We start from the raw sequence: 23,000 nt of genomic DNA, 5'->3' as shown, positions 1-23,000 counted from the left end.
TCGCAATCTGGTGGAGGACGATAGATGCTCACCTGAACTCCAATATAAAATACTAGCAAGGAGGGCGGGGGAACCCGGCTTTGCCCGGTCATAAAATACACTTAAATATGATATTTTAATTTGTCCAGATTTCATATATATTATTACAGAGTCGTGATTTCCAAAGTAAATAAAAAAGTATTTGGGTGCCATCAGCTAGAATCAAAACTGAAGGTAAAACTGTAGCATTCAAAGCTGCTGACGTTACCACTGTGCTGACGTAACATGCATAAAATTAAAAATAAACTAAGATGATTAAAAATAAACTAAGATGAATGTACAAAATATATCACGATTTTTCCAATTTTTATCCATTTTTGCCACCTTAAAAACTATTGTAACTGGCTAAAGATCAATAAAAGAACGGTCTATAAAAAATCCAATCATTTGAGACACCTTGCACTGCTCTGCAACTTTTAGTTTCGGAAGAGATAGAGGTTGTAAATATGGAGACGGACAGACATATAGCCTTTTATATATTAGACTGGGGGTGGGGGCCAGGTGTAAAACACGCTTAAATATGATATTTTAATTTGTCCAGATTTCGTATATATTATTATAGAGTCGTGATTTTAAAAGTAAAAGTAAAAACTATTTAAGTGCCATCAGTTAGAATCGAAACCGAAACTGTAGAATTCAAAACTGGTGACGTTATGACTGTACCAACGGGACATGCATATAAACCAGTTAAAAATTAAAAATAAACTAAGATAAATGTACAAAATGTTTAACGATTTTTTCAATTTTGACCGATTTTTGACCCTTTAAGATCTATTTTCAGCGGCTGAAGACCCATAAAAGAATGGTCCATAAAAAATTCAATAATTTGAGGCCCCTACCGCTGCTCCAGGACTTTTGGTTTCAGAGGAGATAGAGCTTTAAAATATGAAAACAGACATACAGACGGACATATCGCCGTTTATATATTAGAGTGAGATCTTGTCTGGCTACACCTACAGCAAGAAACTTTCCTTTCTATCTCTCTCTGTCTTTACTAAAAACAAATGGGGCTTAAATGAACAAATTTTCTTACTAGAACATCTCAGCTCTGGAACAAGATACAACAAAGCAATTTTTTTTTTTTTTTTTTTTTACATAGGCATCACCACTTATCAAGGCCAAGAGGCCACTCAAGGATAAGGGTTAAAGAGTGTACAGTAGAAATTGGACAATATAGTAATCATTAGTAATGAGAATTTGGTAAATTTGATAACTTATATAGAACGGCTCATCAAGAACTTATTTACGTTAGACTTGAACACAACCATATTGTAGTCAGCCGGAAAGCAGGAAAACGGAAGACAATTCCACAGGCGTGCAGTTCTAAGAAAGAAGCTTTGTTCATGGAATCTACGTTTAGGTTTAGGCACAGATAAAGAGTGGGGGGAATTATTGATAGTATGTACAGCTAGACAAGTGTTTCTTGTGACAGTTTGGCGAGGGGGGACCATAGATTGAAGCTCAGTTGAACACCTAGCCGTTCTTAAGTCTAATATAAACAAATACCTGTCAGAAAGTTGTCCTTTTGAGTAAGTTTCTGTCCATTAAACATACTGTTTTCAATCCTCTCATCATCGTCCAGCCAAACAATCTTTGTAATACTTATCCTCAAATGGCCCTCGAGTCTTGATAAATGGTGATCCATTAGTACAAAAAAAAAAGGAAGTAGGCTAAATAGCATAAATAAATGGCGAAAGGAATAAAGTTATGTTGAGCATACTTGTTTTATGGTCTATCCCACACAACTTTGTTTCACATTCAGCTCAAGGCAAATAGGAAAATTTTATAGTACTGTTATATAGCTAAATCTAGAATTCAAAAAAAGAAAGAAAATATAATCTTTTTTACTGCACGAGTTTTCATCTGTTCGTTATTAAAAAAGTCGAAAATAAATAACACTATGAAATTAATAAAAGCAAACAAGTTGTCAAAGATGAAAATAATGATTGCCACATTAAATTTGTTTGATTTCTCCGCTCGCAAATAAAATGATGTTTAAATGTGCATTAAAAGATGGTGGAATCATCTGAATCCTTGCTGCATCGATTAATTTGTTGCACTCTAAAGTGAAGATGTTGAATTAATTTGTTGAAATTGTTTGCACACTTTGCACGTGTTACTTTGTGTTGTATTTAGAATGAATTAAGTGGCCAAGACATTGGTGGTTAGCGATTTCTAATGAAATAGACGACACATGCTTCACTTTTGCCAATTAATTATACCTTTTTATTAGCCTATTCATAAAGACAAATTTAGACACAACGTCGGGGTTTTAATGCAGATAATCTAGTTCTCAGAGAGGTGTACTCTAACTGGGAACGAAAATGCCTATATACAAGGTGGAACGATAAAATTGGCACCCTAAAAAAGACGACATGATTCCATTTCCGTTTGATGAAAACCAGTTTTTTTGCAGATCATCTACTAGTTGTATACAAATCCCAAGAGCGATAGGAGCTTTCTATCATGTCTGAAAGTGACACAATATTCAGTGAGAAAGATCGGAGATGTGCTAATGTACAAATCATGCTCTATAACGATCCAAGTTACAACAATAGGATCATTGCCAGCACCCTCAAAATGCATCGCTGGATTGCTAGGAATAACAGGGTGATGAAAACAAAGTTTCCGGCCACAGTTATGGTCTTTTGTGTGCCACCTCACATCTTTGAAGTCGGCTTAAAAGTTAACACCAAAATGTACCTGAATGTGCTGAAGAGTGTTAGATCCAGACTTGACTTCAGAAAGAGTTCCACGACTTTGTACGCTTCTCTCACTGGCTCCCCCACCCTTACCCCTTGACTTGAACCCGCTGGACTACTTTGTTTGGTCATACATAGAGAACATCACCAACTTGACCTACCACAACCCCAAAGCTAGCCTGATCATCGCTATCCAACAGGTATTCACCGAGCTCCCACTGGTGCTTGTGGAAAAGGTATGCTCCCAGTTCTGGACACATATCAAGGCGGTAATTGAGTCTGAAGGCACTCTAGAAGGCTACATTGAATAGATGTCAGCTCTACTACATTATCAAGTTACCTGAATTGATTTTTTTAATAAAAGTTTTAAAATAAAGCTGTAGTGTTGTTTTCTTTAGGGTGACAATTTTATTGTTCCACCTTGTAGTAGGATTAGCACCTTAAGCAACACAATAGGCAATAAATCCATCTCTTCTCTGATTCTGCAAGGAGGAGGTTATACCTAAGAAGATAGCCTTCTGAGACTGAACATATACTACATTTTGATTATAGTTAAAAGGACGGTTTCATAAAATAAGAACTGTGTTATATAATACCAAAGGGATAATATGTTTTTTATAACTCATGAATAAAGAAAGATGGAGGAATTTTTACTTGCACAATCAGAAGTCCTAATAGTAAAGTTCAAATCATCACTAATAATTCTTGCAATATTCACAAGCGCAAAAGACAGACAGGAAGTATTGATTGGTGTTCTTTTATTTTTTTGCTTCTTTCTCTCCTTTCTTTTATTGTCTTTGACTAATGGAGCCACGACTCAATGGAGTCGTGGCTCCATTAGTCAAAGACAATAAAATTGAGATTGGAAGCAAAAGGGGCTTTCTAGAAAATTCACGAAATCAATTTCCATCAACTCTATGTCCTCTCAACTCTCATTGTCTCTACTCCTTTATCATAACCGACCAATCAATAGCTCACATAAGAAATAATAATGAAAAACATTAAACAAGCAAAAAGAGCTGAACTAAAGGATGTCAGCAAACAGATTATGTGACTGACATTTCTGATGTATAAAAATATATAAATAAGAATTATCGCGTTTCTGAATTTTGGGGATGAGGATTGGTTATACGTATTATTTGGATTCATCGGACTACTGTTCTCATCTTGGTGTGATTTTCACAACGTTTCGGTTGATGTAACCTCCGACCTCCTTCAGGTGTGTCTTGTCGAATTTAGGAATTTGGATGGAATTTCGAGCGGAACCTTTTATTTACTTCACAAGAGTAGCATGCTTTTGTTCCATCAGCCAATTCGCACTTGTATTTTCAGTCACCTAAACTGAGGATTAAACCGTCAACCTTCAGAAGAATATCACTTTCTTTACAATTGATTTTTCCATGTTCTAACCACTGTCCTTATGGACAATTCTGGTATGACTTTTAGGATCCTTAAACCTACTTTTTATTTCTAGTTGTAAATATCACTATATATTACTAATTATTACTATATTTATACGTATAACTCTCTCTATATATTACTATTGTTTACTTATTACTTGTGTATATTATCTATTGTTTATAATTAATGGTTTCCATATAATATTAAATTCTATACTAGGTCTACGTAGTAATTGTTAAAGTACGGTTAGAAGAACATCAAAATGCCGTTGTACGTGGAGAGATTGAAAAGTCAGGTATAGCTGACCATATCTGGAAGGAAAAGAGAAACCATCTACCATTATGGGACAATGTAAAAGACAGAGAAGAATAGTGGAGAGTAAGACGACTTAAAGAAGCAGTACATATGCTGAGGAATAACCAATTACTAAGAATTATCACCCATGAACTTATTTAAAAACAGTATAACTTTTGGTTTGTGAATGACAGAAAAATAGTTTTATTTCTGATTTTATTAAATACTGAAAGTAAAAATAACGAAATTATTCCATTTCGTTTTATAGTTTAAATCATTTTAAAAATTATACACTGAATTATAAAGTTGGGTTAGTTAAAATTAGAGCAAAAAAGATTGATGGGTATGTAGCACTGGTGAAGAATTCTTTGTTCTCTGATCATAATAAATATCTTGGTGGTAATGTCTCATAGCAGACAGCTGTATTGTGTTGTGATCATGACACATAGTCGTAGTGCTTATGGTAGCATAGAGTCAGTAGTGGTTGTAGAGTTGATATCTTTCTTTTTCTTTAATACAGCGGTTGAACTTCTGCTTCTCTCTTTCTCTTCATTAGGAGCCAAAGTTGGGTTGACAACAAAATAGCAACAGTACACAATTTGCATTTTAATATTTTTCCTTTTTCTTTTCTTAAATTTGTTCTTAATATTTTCACAACAATATGATATAATCTCCTCGGCCCCATATGCAAAGTGGGAGAAGATATCTGAAAACACATCTATTCTACTCGACAAATAAGACCAAAAACTAACTTATTGACATGCCTCATAGGAGAGTTTCTGTGACATTATTACCTTCGAACATGTTAACTTAATTTCTGATGGAAATTTCCGCTCTCTCTGCTTAATCTAATCTTCACGTAGAAATTTCCTTTTCTTCTTATTAACACATCAATATACCGTATTACTATAAATATGAATTAAAAATAGATATATAAATAGTCAAATAAAAAAAAATCATAGATAACCATGTCAAAAAAATATAAATAACTGTGTTTAATAATTACTTACATGCCCTGGCGGTACAGGAAGTTTCTTTTTGATGTTGCTGCGCCCTCTACATGCACGTATGACAGTCTTGTGTCGATGAAGATGTATTTCAGCTTCAAGCTGATTCCAAAGTTTGTCATGCTCAGCACCTTTCATGTCACGGCCAAGCAATTGAATTTGCTGGATTCTGTTGAACAAAAAAAAAAAAAAAAAAAAAAAAAAAAGATAAAATGAGATGCTATGCATAGAAATGTACAACCGAAATGAAAATGGTATTTTTGTCTGCATATGTGCGTGTTCGGCTCAGATCCACTTACAAACCTTACATTATTGAATTTTATATGATCCCCACCGAATTATCTAAAAATAAAACTACTGTATTATGTATTTACTTGGGTTCACCAGGGAGAAAATTAGTACATAGTGGCTCAGTAAGAAATCTATTTTCTTTCATTCATAATGATAGGTGTTCCAAAAACAACACTGATAATAGGTCAAAAAATCAGCCAACTGCTAATGACCTTTCTCTTTTTCTATTATATTGAACGAGTTAATAAAGAGATAGAAAGAAAGAGAGAGAGAGAGAGAGAGATGGGGAAGTTTGAAGGAGGGAATTCAAAATATAACATGATCGAGGATGTGTAGTGAGAAAAGTTTTTTTCTTTTACATAGGCATCACCACTTATCAAGGCCCAGAGATCATTCGAGGATAAAGGTTAAAGAGTGTACAGTAGTCAATTGGACAATATAGTAATCATTAGTAAGGGAAATTTGGTAAATTTATTAACTTAAGTGGAACGGCTTATCAAGAAGTTGTTTATGTTGGACTTGAAGACAACCACATTGTAATCAGCTGGAAAGCAGACAAACAGAAGACAGTTCTGTGCAGTTCTAAGAAATGAACTTTGTTTATAGAATCTATGTTTAGGTTTAGGCACAGATAAAGAGTGGGGGCAATTATTGATAGTGTTTTCAGCTAGCGAGTGCTTCTCGTGAAAACGAAATGGAATAATTCGGTGAGGCGGACCATAAATTGGAGCTCAGATGAGAACTTGCCATGAAAATAATGATGAAGTAAAGACAAACTCGCAACATCTCTTCTGTGCGAAAGAGGTTGCAGGGAAGAGAAAAGGACATCTCCTACGAGGCTATCAAGTCTATTTTGAACTCTATCAAGGCAGGATAAGTCCTTTCTAGCAGCTCCTGCTCAGATGTGGCAACAGTACTCCATCCTTGGACGTACCTGGCTCTTATATAGGTAGAGAATTGCATCAGCAGTTAGATATCTACTGAAGCTATAGGAGGATCCCACCATTTTTCCAGCGAACTTGGCAATGGATTTGATGTATGTGTTCCATTCCAGATCAGGAGTAAACGTCAAGCTCAGAAGCTTGTCAAAACATGAAGCCTCCTCAAGACAAGTCATTCATTTCAATTGATGCCAGGTGGGGATCAGAGTGTTGATGTAAAGATAGAAGCTTGGTTTTAGATGCATTAAAAGTAACCAGCCACCTCTTTCCCCATTGTATCACATGCTCAAGATCAGAGGAGAGAGATTCAGAGAGAACTTGGTCATTTACGGTCTTTGATGTGCTGCCATAGATGGTAATGTTATCAGCATAAATATCTATGAATGATGTAAAGATGTGATTTGGAAGATCATTGATGTAGATCAAGAAGAGAGTTGGGCCAAGGTGGACTCCTGTTATGCATACTTTTTCTTAAACTCTTCTATTTTATTACCTATGCACATAAAAGCTACTAAACATGCAGTTAAAAAACTGACATCATCTGATTCAGTATAGCTCTGAGTGGGTTATGGTAAAAAAGATACTGTAATATTTATACACCTAGGCTACCAGAAACCAAATCAGTGGATGGTATAAATCTTGTATCAGTTTTACTCTATACACACCTTAGATTAATATATACATATGTTCACACACACAAACATATATATTTAACTGATTGAACACGACAGAGTTATTCTTTATCTGGATATCCTTTCCATTCACCTAGCGTTTTTTTTTTTACAGCTGGCATGTTATATAAAATGCCGCCCAAAAGTTCTTGTTCAGCCATGTTTTTCTCTGGTGCTTTCTATCAGTGCGCAATACACCAAGCCTCAAAGGAAAAGGAAGAGAAATCAACAACAACAAACAATCGCTCCTAATGATAATCAGTCGCACCAATAGAAAGCACTTTAAAAAAACATGGCTGAACAACAACTTTTGAGCGCCATTTTATACAGTATGTCAGCTGATATAAAAAAAAAAAACCTGCTTGGTGGATGGAAAAGTTATCTAGAAAAATCGGAAAAAAGAATAACTCTGTCGTGTTCAATCAGATGTGCTTGAATAATGATTTGCTGCCAAAATATACAAACATATATATATATATATATATATATATATATATATATATATATATATTAGTGTTGGGATGATCAATCAGAAATTGGAAAAATCGGCAGAATTTGGGGTATCAGAATCGGTATCGGAAAAATGATGCCTATTCTCCGATGCCAAAACGATTCTTTTAATTGTATTTTTTTTATTTGATTTTGTTTAAAGCAAAATCTTCCATTCCTGGTAATAATGATAAAATAATAAATATTTATTGATTTTAAAATACAAGTAAAGCTAAAATCGATAGATCATCCCACATCAGTGTATTTTGACGCTTAGGAAAATTTCTGCATATTTAACGTGTGTTTTTACGAAAATCAGGAGAAACAACTATCTTATAGTTAAATAATTAGAGATTTATAAAGAATCGGTATCAGCAATTGTATCGGAATTGGGAAAAATATTGAAATCGTGCCATCACATTTTATATATATATATATATATATATATATATATATATATGCGCATATATACATATAAATTAATACATATACATATGGATACATATAAATATATACATACATACGAATACGTGCATATATATGCACATGTCATATCGAAATCGATGTCTCCGTTTAGTCTCAAGAGACAGTGGACAACCCTGTAAGAGTAGCTGCACATGTAGTGATGCAAGAGTTGCACAATGTCCAACCACATCTCTCCTGAATCAGCTCTGTTTGCGTCCAGTGGCAAGGGGAGGCTCAAGACTAACTGAAACAATGCCGAGATAAGTGGAGAGCACATACAACACCTGAAATATGCCTAAATGGTCACCCATTTTAGTACTGACCAGACTCAACGTTGCTTAACTTCAGGGCTCTGATGGAGACCTGTGTGCCAATGTAATTATGCCATATGATGATGATGATTGCAACGTCTTGTCAGACGAGTGCCACTCCCTCAGACATTAAAAATCCATGAGCCCAAATGCCTGAGGGAGTATCTATACAAATATGATGTTACAGAGTCTTAGCTTTGTACGACAGCTAAGTCTCTCTCTCGGTTCAAAATGTTGAGATCCAGCAACAAGCAAGAGTAAGATAGCCAGCAACAAATTAAACTGCAGACCAGCTTAATGCGGGTAATGGTCTTCCGCTTTATGTTTTTTTTAAATCAGAGATTTGCTTCTCCTAGAAAGGTTGCCTTCACCACGGCTTACGGGAGCCCTCTCCACCCCAATACACATATACACACACACAAATATACACGTGTGTGTGTGTATAATTATGCCATATATATGCCCATATACATACATGCATATACACACATATATGCCCATATGTATATTTTAGGAGTCAAAATTTGTAAAAAAATGAATATATATGTACATGTATATAACAACACAGACATGCACACAAACACACGCACACACACACATACACACGTAAGTGTGTGTCTATGCACACATCCATTTATATGATTAGACACATGCATATACATATCAACCTTTGGTCACTTTTACTGATGTGATTGAAAAGGAAATCAATAAACAGTCATTGTCACTGTCAGTCTTTTATTCTATGGTAATTGATTGTGGCACAAAGGTCAAAGCAACAGCATGTGTTTAGAATATATCAGTAAAAGTGCTTTCAGCTCAGTGCTTTTCAAATCCCAATTCCTAAGTTGAGCTCGCTAGTAAGAGAGATAACAGTTGTCACTTGGCACTCTCTTTAAAAAATTAAGCTTTCTTGGCAGTACATAATGTAAAGGTAAAAAAACATTTTAGCTTATTATATATATATATATAGTCTGTTTATTATACAAACATTATTGGTTATATATGTGCATACATGTTTTGGTGGAGTCCCTATTAAAAGAGACCCACCTCGTCAGACCAAAGAAGGAAATTTATTGAAACAAGAATCACAGTTCAATTCGTTTTGTATATAAAGAAATATCCGCATGTGGATTATACTTTGAAAGAAAAGGATGGGGGTTGGAGGAAGGTAGAGTAGTGGTGGGAGGTGGAGGAAGAGAGGGAAGTACGATTCAGCCGGGTTAGGCTATCACAGCAGGGGGAGGGTATTGGTTTTATTTTAAACTAGACGATTGTCTCTCTGTTTGCTTTGATCTGAAGTAATATTATACCCTCCTCAGCGCTGCTTCTCTATTTTAAGACTTCATGGCTTGTTTTTCTACTTGGTGGCATATTCCTTCTCTATCTATTTTATTGATGAGCTCTATTTATTTATTCATTTTATTCCTCTCTTTTTTATTATGAATTCGTCTATTTTTCGTTTTCACTTATTTATTTGTTTGCTTATTTATTTCAATATAATATACGTCTACATGGTCAAATTAACAATTTGTGAACAAATATACAAGCTAATTTACATGATTTAAATAATGGTGGTATCATGGAAGTTACATTTGTTCACTCTAACCAAAGTAATTAGACAAGTAATAGTTCTTGTTTATATGTATAAACTTAATTTCGATGGTTGTCATTCTTTCATTTGGGTTATTTACCTCTTCCTCAATAAAATCTATATAATTATAAAACTCAAATGACCTTGTAACGGGTGTTGTAACCCTACATATATACATATATATACATATACACATATACACACATATATATATACTCATGCACAGATAGCTGTTTCATAGTATTACGGCTCTTCAATAGTTAAAAGATCTTACCATTATCTTATCAGCTTCCTGCGAAAGTAAGGGAAACTAAAATGTTTTATACATGTTTACATTATCTACTGCCAAGAGAGCTCATTTTATTAATGGACCAAATTGCTTTTAAGTGACAAACATTACTCTTCTTACTAGCGAGCTCAAGCCATAAATTGGGATTCGAAAAGCACTGAGCTGAAAGCACTTTTGTTGATGTATTCTTAACAGATGTTGTTGCTCTGACATTTGTGCCACAATCAATTACCATAGAATAAAAGACTGACAGTGACAATGACTGTTTATTGATTTCCTTTTCAATCACATCAGTAAAAGTCACCAAGGATTGATATTGCCATTAGAATGGTAGCAACACTTTGCTAAACAAAATGAGTGCAAATGAACATTAAGACAGAGACACAAATTATTCTGAGAGTTTTTTAATTGCAGATTTTTCTTGCTAAGCTGATAGTTAAGCAATGTCAGAGGAACGAATTTCCATCAAGATCAGATTTCGGAAAATTTCATTCGAATATCAACTGTCACGCATTCCTGTAGATGGGAACTTTCTTCCTGAACATACTCAAGAAATCCTTCTTCAATCAGACCTCTCCCCAGCCTAGAAATGAAATTTAAATAGAATTAAAAAGCAAAATAAAAATAAAATAAATTTCTTTCTTTAATATATATATATATATATATATATATATATATATATATATATACACACACTTTCAATTTGTTTTTATATGCTCTACCTCGGTATTGTATTAACCTCGTTATACTTCACTTGTAATCTTACCTCTGGAAAATAACAACCCCAAATTATATATATATATATATATATATATATATATATATATAAAGCTGAATGTGTGTGTGTGTGTGTGTGTGTGTGTGTGTGTGTGTGTGTGTGTGTGTGTGTGTGTGTGTGTGTGTGTGTCTGGTCACGAATGGGCTCCTATATGGTTGACTATTTAAAAAAAAACTGATTACATATAATGATAGAAGATGTATCGAGACACAGGAATGGGTATATTTGATCTGGCAGAACATTGGTTCATTAAAATTATATATATATATATATATATATATATATATATATATATATATATATGTATACATATATACATATATATATATATATATTTATACATACATACATATATATTTGTACATATATACATATATATATATTTGTACATATATACATATATATATATATATTTGTACATATATATATTTATACATATATATATACATATATTTATACATATATATACATATATTCATACATATATATATATATACATATATTCATACATATATATATACATATATTTATACACATATATATATATATATATATATATACATATATTTATACATATATATATACACACACATATATATTTGTATTTGTATATTTTAGGAAAATTTACCAAGAAATGTTTAATACAAAAGTTCTATGAATGTTAACATTTAACAACAGTGCCATTATAAGTAAACAGTGATATTTAAAATTCCAATGACTACGTATTTATTCATTTTTTTTTATTTACCTGTCGTTTTCCAAAAAATTAAACGTAATTTTTAACAATTGCACAGAAATGGACAACCATGAATAAACATATAATTACAAGGATTTTCCGTTCATGCAGCTCACCAGAAGACCGTTAGATCACTTGTGCAGAAAAGTTCTTAAACAAAAACACTCAACGTTTTTCATGCATTTTCCAGAAAAAAAAACAATAAAACAAAAAGAACAGATCTTTAAAGGAACAAGAAGTTTTAATTCATAGACAACCGGCTATTTCATTGGCTGCATGAACGAAAGATCCCAGTAATTTCTTTTGTGGCTCATTTATTTGTATGGTCTTTAGCTTGTGTTGATCATATTTATTTGTCTGTATTTGGTCTGTTGTATTCTGTGACTTAAAATGAGAAAAGCCAACATTTGGAATCTCTGTTGATTATGATGCTGTTATCTTTCTTCCGAGTCTAATGACATTATTTCATGGTTTTCTTGACATATGTGGCAACACCAGACCCAGGCTTATTTTACTTGTGTTCCTGCCACACAGTGTTTATCCCATACGTAGAAATAACAGTGCACTACAATACATATTGTATGTTTTAGATGTTTACAGCAAAGAATGACGATCAATATTTATTTCAATCGGCTATAACACAGAAACCAATTGTTTGAGATCATACAAAATACCAAACTTATGCCATCGATTTTTCCAAGCATTCTTTCTCTCTCTCTCTCTCTCTCTCTCTCTCTCTCTCTCTACACACACACACACACACACACACACACACACACACACACACACAAGGGGCGTTCCAAAAGTAATACCTTCTATTTGTCATTCAGCCCGAACGGATTAGAGGGGAGTGCAAATTGCACTGTTATGATACCTAAACTTATGCATCATAATCTGATAGTTTCATCTCTGTTGCAGATATTGACGATGTGAGACTCTAAAAAACGTCTTAATAGCTCTTCAACTTTTTTAGTTTAAAAAAAGAAAGTTATCTTAAAGCATATTTTAAGTTTTTAATTTGAAAATTGAGCAAAAACTCATTATAAGCCATGCATATAATACAAATATATATTTTTATTATTACTGACTTTTTTTACGTTGCTCGGGAGGTGTTTCATATTAGCAATGAAAATATTACCTTTATTATTATTATGATTATTATTTAGGTAAGATCCTTTTTCGTCACACTAGATGTTGTTAGGTCTACTTGTTGTCATGGAAGGGTGTGATTAAAACAGCCCTTAATTCAAAACTAGACATATGACATGACAGGAAGTATAGTGAGAATGGAAAAATCCTTTTAAAGCATATTTTACATGTGAAAACTGAACTAAATATACATGAGAAAGCTACGAATTATCGGCATTTTCACCAAGGAGAGTAGAAAAATGAACCTCGGGTTTACTTTCGGTAGCTTTGTAACTCTTGCTTCCCTTATTTTGCCCTTTAGTCTTCACATTGCATGAGTGACGTGTAGCAGACGGATTTGCAACAAACACAAGCAAGAGCAAATTCTTGCAGCTGAAGATTTTGAAATACACTTCCCTCCTGGCATGTCCAATCAGAAGCCAGCTCTCAGTCACGGGACCGAGTTTATAAAACGTTAAGCTGGCAACACACACACACACACACACACACACACACACACACACAATCTCTCTCTCTCTCTCTCTCCCTCTCTCTCTCTCTTTTTAGATCTGGAACTGACAACAACTCCACCTGGATTGGACCTGTCGCCTCCAACTTCTCTCTTTGGGACTCAACAAGTCAACACCTGGCCTACGGGCTCGGGGATCGACTATGATGGAATATACACATCCACATGCGGTACAAACACGTACTCTCTTTTTATCACAAGACTTTCTAATCTTTTGTCTCCATCCATACATGGACGCACGCTCCGACTACCATTTCAACACGTATCCATTGAACACTTTTCTCTTTCAACAGGCCTATATAATCATCAATGTCTCTACACAGAATCTCTTTTAATGACTAACCCGTTTCTTTCTGTATCTTACTAACGAAGATGACCAATAAAGCTGTTTATTAAATGTTACAATGAGACTCTCGTCTTGTCTTTCCAAACTACATTTTGGCGTCTTATACTGAAGATGTTTCCAACAAAGAGAATTGCTGTTTCCTAGGTCAGAATCTATCCATCTCACACTTATCGTTAGCTAGTTTTTAACCTTGAAATAGTATTTATTTTCTTTAGCTCTTAGTATCAAGTGGCTTCCTGCCTTGTCTAGAGCAATTTCCATGAAAAGTTAACCTTTTATGTTTAAGTAAACGGGGTTTGATCTTAATATAAATTTTCTTTCTTGTGTTACAAAATAACAAACAAATATGACACATGACTGTTTTACTTGTAGTGCATATCATGAAAGAATAAGGATAGTGTGTGTGTAATATATATATATATATATATATATATACACGGCATAATCGCGTTGACACACCGGTTCTCGTCAAATCACTCAAGTTAAGCAACGTTGAGCCTAGTTAGTACCAGATGGGTAACCATTTGGAAATTCTAGGCGCTGTATGTGCTTTCCGCTTATCTCGCCATTTATTTCCAGTCGTCTTGTACATTCACTTTACTTGCCACTGGTATTTAACAATGTCGATTCAGGAGAGGTGTAGTTGGAGATTGCGCAACTCCTGCCACAAAAAATTTCACGCACCCCTTCGTGGATATCTATAGTCTGTTAAAGACTAAAGGAGCCTGTTACTGTATGTGTGTGTGTTATAAGCTTAACATTGGAATTCGTTTCCGACAGTACATTATATATTACGTTTCTTTTTTGTTGACATTCGTGGTTGCGATTTATTTTGCTGGTGCTCGTGTTCGTGATTTATCGCAGTGTGTGTGTGTTGGGGGGATGAGTTATTTGTACAACTTCAGCTTTCGCGTTACTCAAGCAAACAACACTCGTGTTAGGTGGTCCCTCTTTCTGAAACACACGTTCGAATCCTTGACGAATCTTTATTTTTCATTTTGTGGTCGTCCGTTGTTTATATTAATAGTTTATTTAATATTACCTACACAAACACAAGCGCCAATGGAAATGCTATCATTTCGCAAACGTTATCGTTTCAATTTTCAAAATCAGACCCAAATAACATTTGAACTGATAAATCAACATTTGCATCTGATTGACGAATTTCTACTTTCAAATTGTTGTACCACATAATAATCTACTCAATTTCAATTAATTTTTAAACAGCATTTAATCCAGCCCATACGAACATTTATATATTAAATAATCACCTAAATATAAACATAAGCAACATTTATATACTTTTTTGTTGCTTTTTTTTGTAAAAAAAAATTTCATTTTTTTTTTTATAACTCGGAGTTGATTGGTTTTCTTTACTTTTTTCGTTTGTTGCTTGTTCCATAAACCTAGAAAAACACGTAATATATGCATACATAAAATTCATAATGATTGGTTAATTAGTCTAAGAGTAAATCCTGTTCATACAAATATATAAACATATATAAAATTTATAATGATCGGTTAACTAGTATAGGGGAGAGTAGCTAGTGGAGAACGATGTCAAGTTTTGTATTTTATTGTTTTTAAATTATAGACATCGCCAAAACTGGCCGAAAAATCAAGTTGTTGTTGTTTTTTAAAACGAAATTACATTTATTAAAATCCATTATTTCTGAGCACCTTTTCCAGAAAGATAAAACCCTGAATTTTATCATATAGAAAACAGAATAATGTAAAACTTTTTCTACTATTTTTAATTCAATTTTAAATGTTAAATTTTCCCAAAAAGTTAACAATTGACATTTTTTGTCTTGCACAAAAAACGTATATAAATAGTTAAAAAAAAGATTTTGGAAATAATTAATTTATTTATTTGTTGTCTAACTAAGATTTAGGGTGATTTTCTATGAGAATATGCAAAAATATTATAATATAAGTACCTGGATTTCAAATAATCCCACTTATTTATATAGGCAACCAGTTACTTCGTGTCGATCTAGACAATGTTTACGTTTGTACTTGATAAAAAGCAAACTATGGAAGACCAAACAGGCCAAAAAAACTTATTTTTCAGTGACGAAAATTTCAATGTATTATTAACGCTGAGGCTGGCCAGTACCAGATGGGTGACCATTGTATGAGTTTGGTTTTTAATGTGTATGTGTGTGGGGGCCAGGCTCCCCAAAATGGGGGGGGGGCAATTTAAAGCAGAATAAAAAAAAATTATTTCAGCGCGTTTGGTCCACCGTAGTCGAAAGGCGGCAAACATTTTCAAACGGGATCGAAAAAAATGATGCTATTTTTAACACAAAGGGCACAATATTTATCGAATTTTTTTTTGTTTTGTATCAATTCTTCAAAGCATGCCCTGTTTAATAATGGTCATGCATTATTCGGCTCGCTAAAAAAAAAATTGTTAATTTATTTATCAAAGATTTTAAAATGGCCTTTTTCGTATAAATATTAAAAAAATTTTCTTTTGTTTTGCTTAACTTAAATTAATTATTTTACTTAACATATTCACCGAATTTCACACTTCAAAACTCAAAAGCGGGATAATTAAACACAATCGAAGTTCTGATATTCAGACGTCAAAATAAGGTATGCAAAATTTTTTTTTTTTTTAAATCTATAATCCTGTCCCTTACAACAACACAATATGTTTTGTTCAGTTTCAGATGATTATTTTAAGCATATTTGGAACCCCCTCAAAACAAGTAAGCAATATATATATATATATATATATATATATATATATATATATATATATATATATATATATATATAAATATCGTTTATGAAAAATAAGTACACTGTTATAAAGTTCATTCTTCTCTTAATAATCGCTGAAAATTTCGTATTGATTGGATAATTGCCTGACGGTCCGTCAAAAAGTACTTACCTGCCCCCTCCCCCCAGTTTTAGAGCTACCTTACCAGGCAGAAAGAAAGAAATATGGAGAGAGAGAGAACACATCGGTATATCTTTCTAACTTACTAAACATATTAGTTTCATTAAAATTATCTCCCTTGATAATAATAATTAATGAGCATATTTTATGAAATGTTTTTATTATTTATTCTTTCATATTATACTAGCATTCCTGTCCAGCGTTGCCCGGGTGTTTGGAGGTGCATGTTGAGCAAAAAAAAAAAAAAAAAAGCGGTCAATTTTTTAAACTTTGACCCCTATTATGACCCCTTAACATTTATTGTTTTGGGCTCAAATCAAGTTATTAAGTTAGATCCGTGTCCAAGGAACCTATATCTAAAATTTCAAGTGTTTAGACCCAAAATTAGTTTGGTAGAGTTATCAAAGGTCAAATCGTTGAATTTTGACCCCTTAACAGCCAAATTTCTGGCTGAAAACCGATCACAAAGATTTTCCCAAATCTCAGTATCCCGTATATCAAATTTCGAGTCTGTAGACTAAAAATTGATAGAGTTATTGCGTAGGGAAATGTATACACACACACAGACACGTTTACTTTTATAGATATAATAGATAGATTGCTTCAATTGATATATAATATAATATAGTATATATGTAATTAAGCCAAAACATTTAATGCTCCAGCCTTTGTCGTTACCGTTTGAGCTATCATCAGATGGATAGGAAAACAAAATTTAACCGTCTTTAACTTTTAAATGTATATTTGCACATGCGTACAAGAACATTTTAAGTTGACTTACGCCGACTAAATTTTATTTTTTTCTTCGGCTTTGACCTCTTAGTAGCTATTTCCCCCCCCCTCCCCGAGTAAAAACTAAATCGAATTTGTTCCACACCTCCAAATCTTCTATCTATCAAGTTTCAAGTCTGAAGACCAAAAAATTGACAGAGGAGTTTAGTAGAGATCGTTTCGTACACGGTCATTTGTATATATATATATATATAAAATTGAAATTGTCGGTGTGTCTGTCTGTGTGTCTACATTTCCCTACCAAATTATTCTGTCAATTTTCAGTCTACAGACGCGAGATTTGACATGAGGGGTATTGAGATTTGGGAAAATCTTTTAAATCGGTTTTCGCCCAGAAATTTGGCTGTAAAGGGGTCAAATTTCAACGATTTGATCTTTGAAAACTCTACCAAACTCCCCAGCCAATTTTGGGTCTACACACTGGAAATTTTAGATGTAGGTTCCTTGGAGATGGATCAACCTTTTTAACTTGATTTTATCCCAAAACAATAAATGTTAAAAAATATTTGACCTCTCAGCCAATTTTTGATCTAAACATTTGAAATTTTACATAAAGTAAATTCAGACATAGGGCAAGATTTTTAATCGGTTTTTGCCCGAAAATTTGGTTTCCAAACGGTCAAAGTTCAAAAGATTTTACCTTTGCGGTCTCTAGCAAACTATTCAGTTAATTTTGGGTTGAAACATTTGAAATTTTACATAAATTTTTTAATGTTTTATAAAGAACCATTTATTAAATTTATGAAATTATATATATAAGTTAAACATACAAAAATCAAGTATCATGGTTTAATTGTGCTCTTAAAAGAAAGATTCATCTTTTTTTATACAAGAATTCTACAGTTGATTTTATAGGCTGGGCCTTTCCACTTGTGTGGTGATAAACTTTTTTAAATGCACTTGTGATGTTAGGTTGTATAAAAATGTTACGGGTAACTTTAGCCAAAATTGGAATTCCCTTCTGGGTCCGTGCTTCCCCAACTTTACTGACATGCAGAAGTTCTAGTGTAACGTGAACCGACATCTTGCTGCTCAACTCCCTACATAGTATCCCAGTAGCCAATGTCCCTGATAATATCCCCCTACACCAAAATGGCAATGTGCCTTGTTTGGGGTGAAAATGTAATTTAAAAAAAAAACAACAAAAAAACCTCTCACGCACACAGAGTTTCTATATATGTATGACGAGTGTGCATAACTGACGCCAGAATCTCTTCATTAATCACATTGCAATAGCACATACATGTACATGTGTGCGTCAATTCCTGCTTGTACAGCATGACGAATCGCACATTCTTTATTATATTATTATTATTCTCCCTGCGATTACATGCAACTATATTTTATTTACTTCTCCAAGATATGTGATTTTGAAAAGCCAGCGCATTAGAATTAGCCAACTCTGGCTTACAAAAAAAATAAATAAAAAGATCTGAGCAGCTTCGTCTGTATTCCTTAGTAGAAGATTAACAATAAACCAACTTCTTCTTAAAGGGATGGTAATGCCTGGGAGGGTGGACCTCCTGATGTGGAATAGAACAACAAAGTCACAATCAACCTGACTGTTGAGGACGTATCACCAACTGGTATCAAAACCTATTACCTATGACAGGTAATATATATATATATATATGCACACTCATTCCTTCCTCAATAGATACAAATGTAGACAGCAGCAGCACATTCTTCTATTTTGGGAGATTTTTTATCAGTTATTTTCAGTTATTTTCTATATTATTGTATTGTGCGTGTTTTTATGCATTCTTAGTTGCACCACAGAATTTAGTAGACAATTAACGGAAGAGAGAACAGCTTTGAAATTTTGCCCTCGGTAAGAATTGTTTTAAAACTCATATTGTATCACATGATTATTCACTTGGATTTTCTATATATACTAGCAGTTCAGCCCAGCTTTGATCGGGCACTTCATAACTTTATGTTCACATATATATTAAAATGCTTGACTCATGTCCAGGTAACCTAAAATTTCAAGTGTTTAGACCCAAAATTGGCGGAGGAGTTTGGTAGAGTCTGCAAAGGTCAACTCTTTTAACTGTGACCTCTTGCCAGCCAAATTTTCGCCCCAAAACGGATTAAAAAGCTTGATGCATGTCTGAATACCCTTTATGTAAAATTTCAAATGTTTAGACTCAAAATTGGCTGAATAGTTTGCTAGAGACTCCAAAGGTCAAATCTTTTGAACTTTGACCGTTTGGCAGACAAATTTTCGGTCAAAAACCGACTAAAAAGCTTACCCTATGTCTGAATACGCTTTATGTAAAATTTCAAATGTTTAGACCAAAAATTGGCTGAGTAATTTGGTAGAGACCACAGAGATAAAAAAAAATTTTAACTTTGACCCTAATTTTGACCCCTTACCATTTGTTTTGGGCTCAAATCAAATTAAAAGGTTTGATCCATGTCCAAGTAACCTACATCTAAAATTCCAAGTGTTTAGACCCAAAATTGGTGGAGGAGTTTGGTACAGTTTTCAAAGGTCAAATTGTTGAACTTTAACCCCTTGACAGCGAAATTTCCGGCTGAAAACCGATTAAAAAGATTTTTCTAAATCTCAAAGTTTGGTAGGGAAATGTACGCACACAGACACACACACAGGCAGATAATTTCACTTTGATAGATATATAGATATGCAAGAAAACATACACATAACTATATATTCAAGCATTCTGATTGAATACGACAGAATTATTCTTTTTTTCGATTTTGTTGCATATCTTTTCAATTTGCCGAGCGGTCTTTTTTATTTCAGCTGGCATGCTGTATATTATGGCGCCCAAAAGTTGCTGTTTGGCCATATTCTTTTCAAGGGCTTTCTATCGGTACATCCGATCATCGTCAGGAGCGATTATTGTTGCTGTAATTTTCTTTTTCTTTATTGAGGCTAGGTGTATATAGTTTTTTTTTTTTTTGTTTTTTATTATTTATAAAGATGAGTGCAGGATGAGTAGGGGCGAATTATTTTGAATTCGGATTTTCTTATTTTATATTTTATTTATTTAGTTTATTTATTGTTAGTTATTGAATACAGTTAGTATATTTGTCCCGGTATTAAATGAGATCCGGTTAATAAGGAGCTGTAGTTTTTTTTAGTAGTAATTTAATCACTAATTAAAAAAAACTACAGCTCCTTAAAAAAAAAATATAGACACCCATAGAAACAGTTTATTTCAATAGACATATAATTTATAGAATAAAATAAAAAATAAATAAATGGTCACAAATTTAATAACTAATACTTTGTTGGCATGCCTTTTGCTGTTTTTAATGTTAGGACTCTTTTAGGCATGGCATTGATCAGTTGACGAATATCATATCGAGGAATTTCTTGGAAGTTTAGGCTTAGAAAATGACTTTCTTTTCTTTTTGCAAAGTGCCCAATCTAATATGCTCCAAAAGTTTTCAATTGGATTCATATCTGAGGACTGACTTGGCCATGGAAGTTTATTAATCCCATTTTGGCTCAACCAATGCTGTGTCGCTTTAGCAGAGTAACAAGGATCTCTGTCTTCCATAAACAGGGAGTTAACTTGGTTTATTTTACCATTTAAGAATATTGGTAGGAGTTCTTCATATAATATTGAAACATATTTTGCAAAATTGATGTTTCCTTTACACCCCACCAGATCTTAGCAATCATCACTCCAAATTGCACCCTAGATCATAACCGATAAACCTCCATGTTTCCATGTTAGCTGCAGTCTTTTTAAATGAAACTCTTGCCGAAGGAGCCTTCATACCCATACCCTTCCACTGTCGGGAAATAATGCGCATCATGACTCATCAGAGAAAATGACATTGTCAAAATGGTCATAGATCTCTCCACCATCTCAAGAGCTCAATCTTTTCTGTATTTGACATTGAAAGAATGAAGAAGAGGTCTTCTTTTTCACAGCTCTACCATAGTAGCCCAGTTTGTGGAGATAGGTGACAGCTGTTCTGTGACTGACACCAGTTTGTGTTGCAGTGTCAGAGGATCCTCTTCAACATTTCTTTTCACAAGACGCAAGGTTCTTTCAGAGGGCACAGGGCGACCTGGATGAGGTTTTGTGCACTCTTCGTTCTCTCTTGTGAATTGTACGATCACTCTATCAACAGTAAAAATGAGGTATTAAAAGATTTCTTGATATTTAATGTTGAGTAAAACCATTTTCATAATGACCTATGATTCGTCCTTGTAGAAACCCTGATAGGTCTGATGTTCTTTTGGTTCGTGGCATGCTTCAATGTTGTTACATGCCATTTTAATGAGATACTCTAAGTTATTTCAACACTATTCTTATCTGTAAATATAAATACGCATACATTAATCTTAAGAAAAATATTTATCTTAGTGTCTATTCTTTTCTCTCATTTGTGTGTATGTGTGTGTATATATATATATATATATATATATATATATATAAGTTAAAAGAAGACAAATAATCAAAAATGTAGCCAAATCTCATTATAAATTTATTTTTGGCTAAATTTTAGTTTTGTTTTTGTCTTCTTTAAACGTTTATTCTTACTCTGCTACACATGACCTCTCCTACTTAAAATTTCCTGCAGAAATTGCTCTATGATTTATAGACACAACATTTTACCTCCTTATCTACCTACCTACCTACCTACCTACCTATCTCTATATATAACTAGAGACAACATTAGGTGATGTTGCAACATCGCCTTTTGATGTCTCTAGTTAGTTATAACTAGTAGACTGAAACATACTCATGAATGTGTACCAATACCTAAATATTTATGTCAAAATAAATAAAATGTATATATATATATATAATTTATCTTTCTTCCCATGTAATTTTATATGATAACTAACATATCACAGATTAATTCTCAAGAGTAATGTTTTAATAGTATCATTGTATTATTTATTTATTCATTCATTTTTTTTTTTACTTATCTATATATATTATATTATTTTTATTTATTAGTGAAATAGTAACTGGATTTTATGTACATTTTGTTATTGAAGAAGTGGTACTTTTTACTGGAGAGACATGTTTTTAAATCTTCTAACAGCTACATGATAAACAGCTGATGATCCCCGTTTGTCTATTTAACAATTTAAGTTAAGGTTTCTTGTTGATTTTTCATTGTTATGTAGATGAATCCTATTTCATAATTATAAATTTTCCAATGCCTCATGGATATCCATTGCAGTTTATGCAAGTGCTAAATCTCTAATATGTTGAACTGAGTATCCTTAAGAATTTAAACTGTATTTTTTTCTTTTTTATAAAAATAGTTAAAGAGTTTTTAGACAATATA

At 33.2% G+C, this 23,000-nt stretch overlaps 1 protein-coding gene across 1 annotated transcript in view; it reads right to left on the bottom strand.

The window, feature by feature from the left end:
- LOC145239829 (Golgi-associated PDZ and coiled-coil motif-containing protein-like) overlaps positions 1-23,000 on the bottom strand; it is a 460,043-nt gene that overhangs the window by 123,474 nt on the left and 313,569 nt on the right. Inside the window, exon 3 of the mRNA XM_080103366.1 lies at positions 5,447-5,612. Coding sequence (XP_079959492.1) covers positions 5,447-5,612 — 166 coding nt within the window. The remainder of the gene's footprint in view (positions 1-5,446; positions 5,613-23,000) is intronic.

The sequence above is a fragment of the Euprymna scolopes genome, chromosome 19, assembly GCF_053919585.1.
Source record: "Euprymna scolopes isolate OS-2025 chromosome 19, ASM5391958v1, whole genome shotgun sequence".
Taxonomy (NCBI): Eukaryota; Metazoa; Mollusca; class Cephalopoda; order Sepiida; family Sepiolidae; genus Euprymna; species Euprymna scolopes.
Note: the sequence above shows the minus strand (reverse complement) of the source record. Positions and strands in the feature narration are given on the sequence as shown.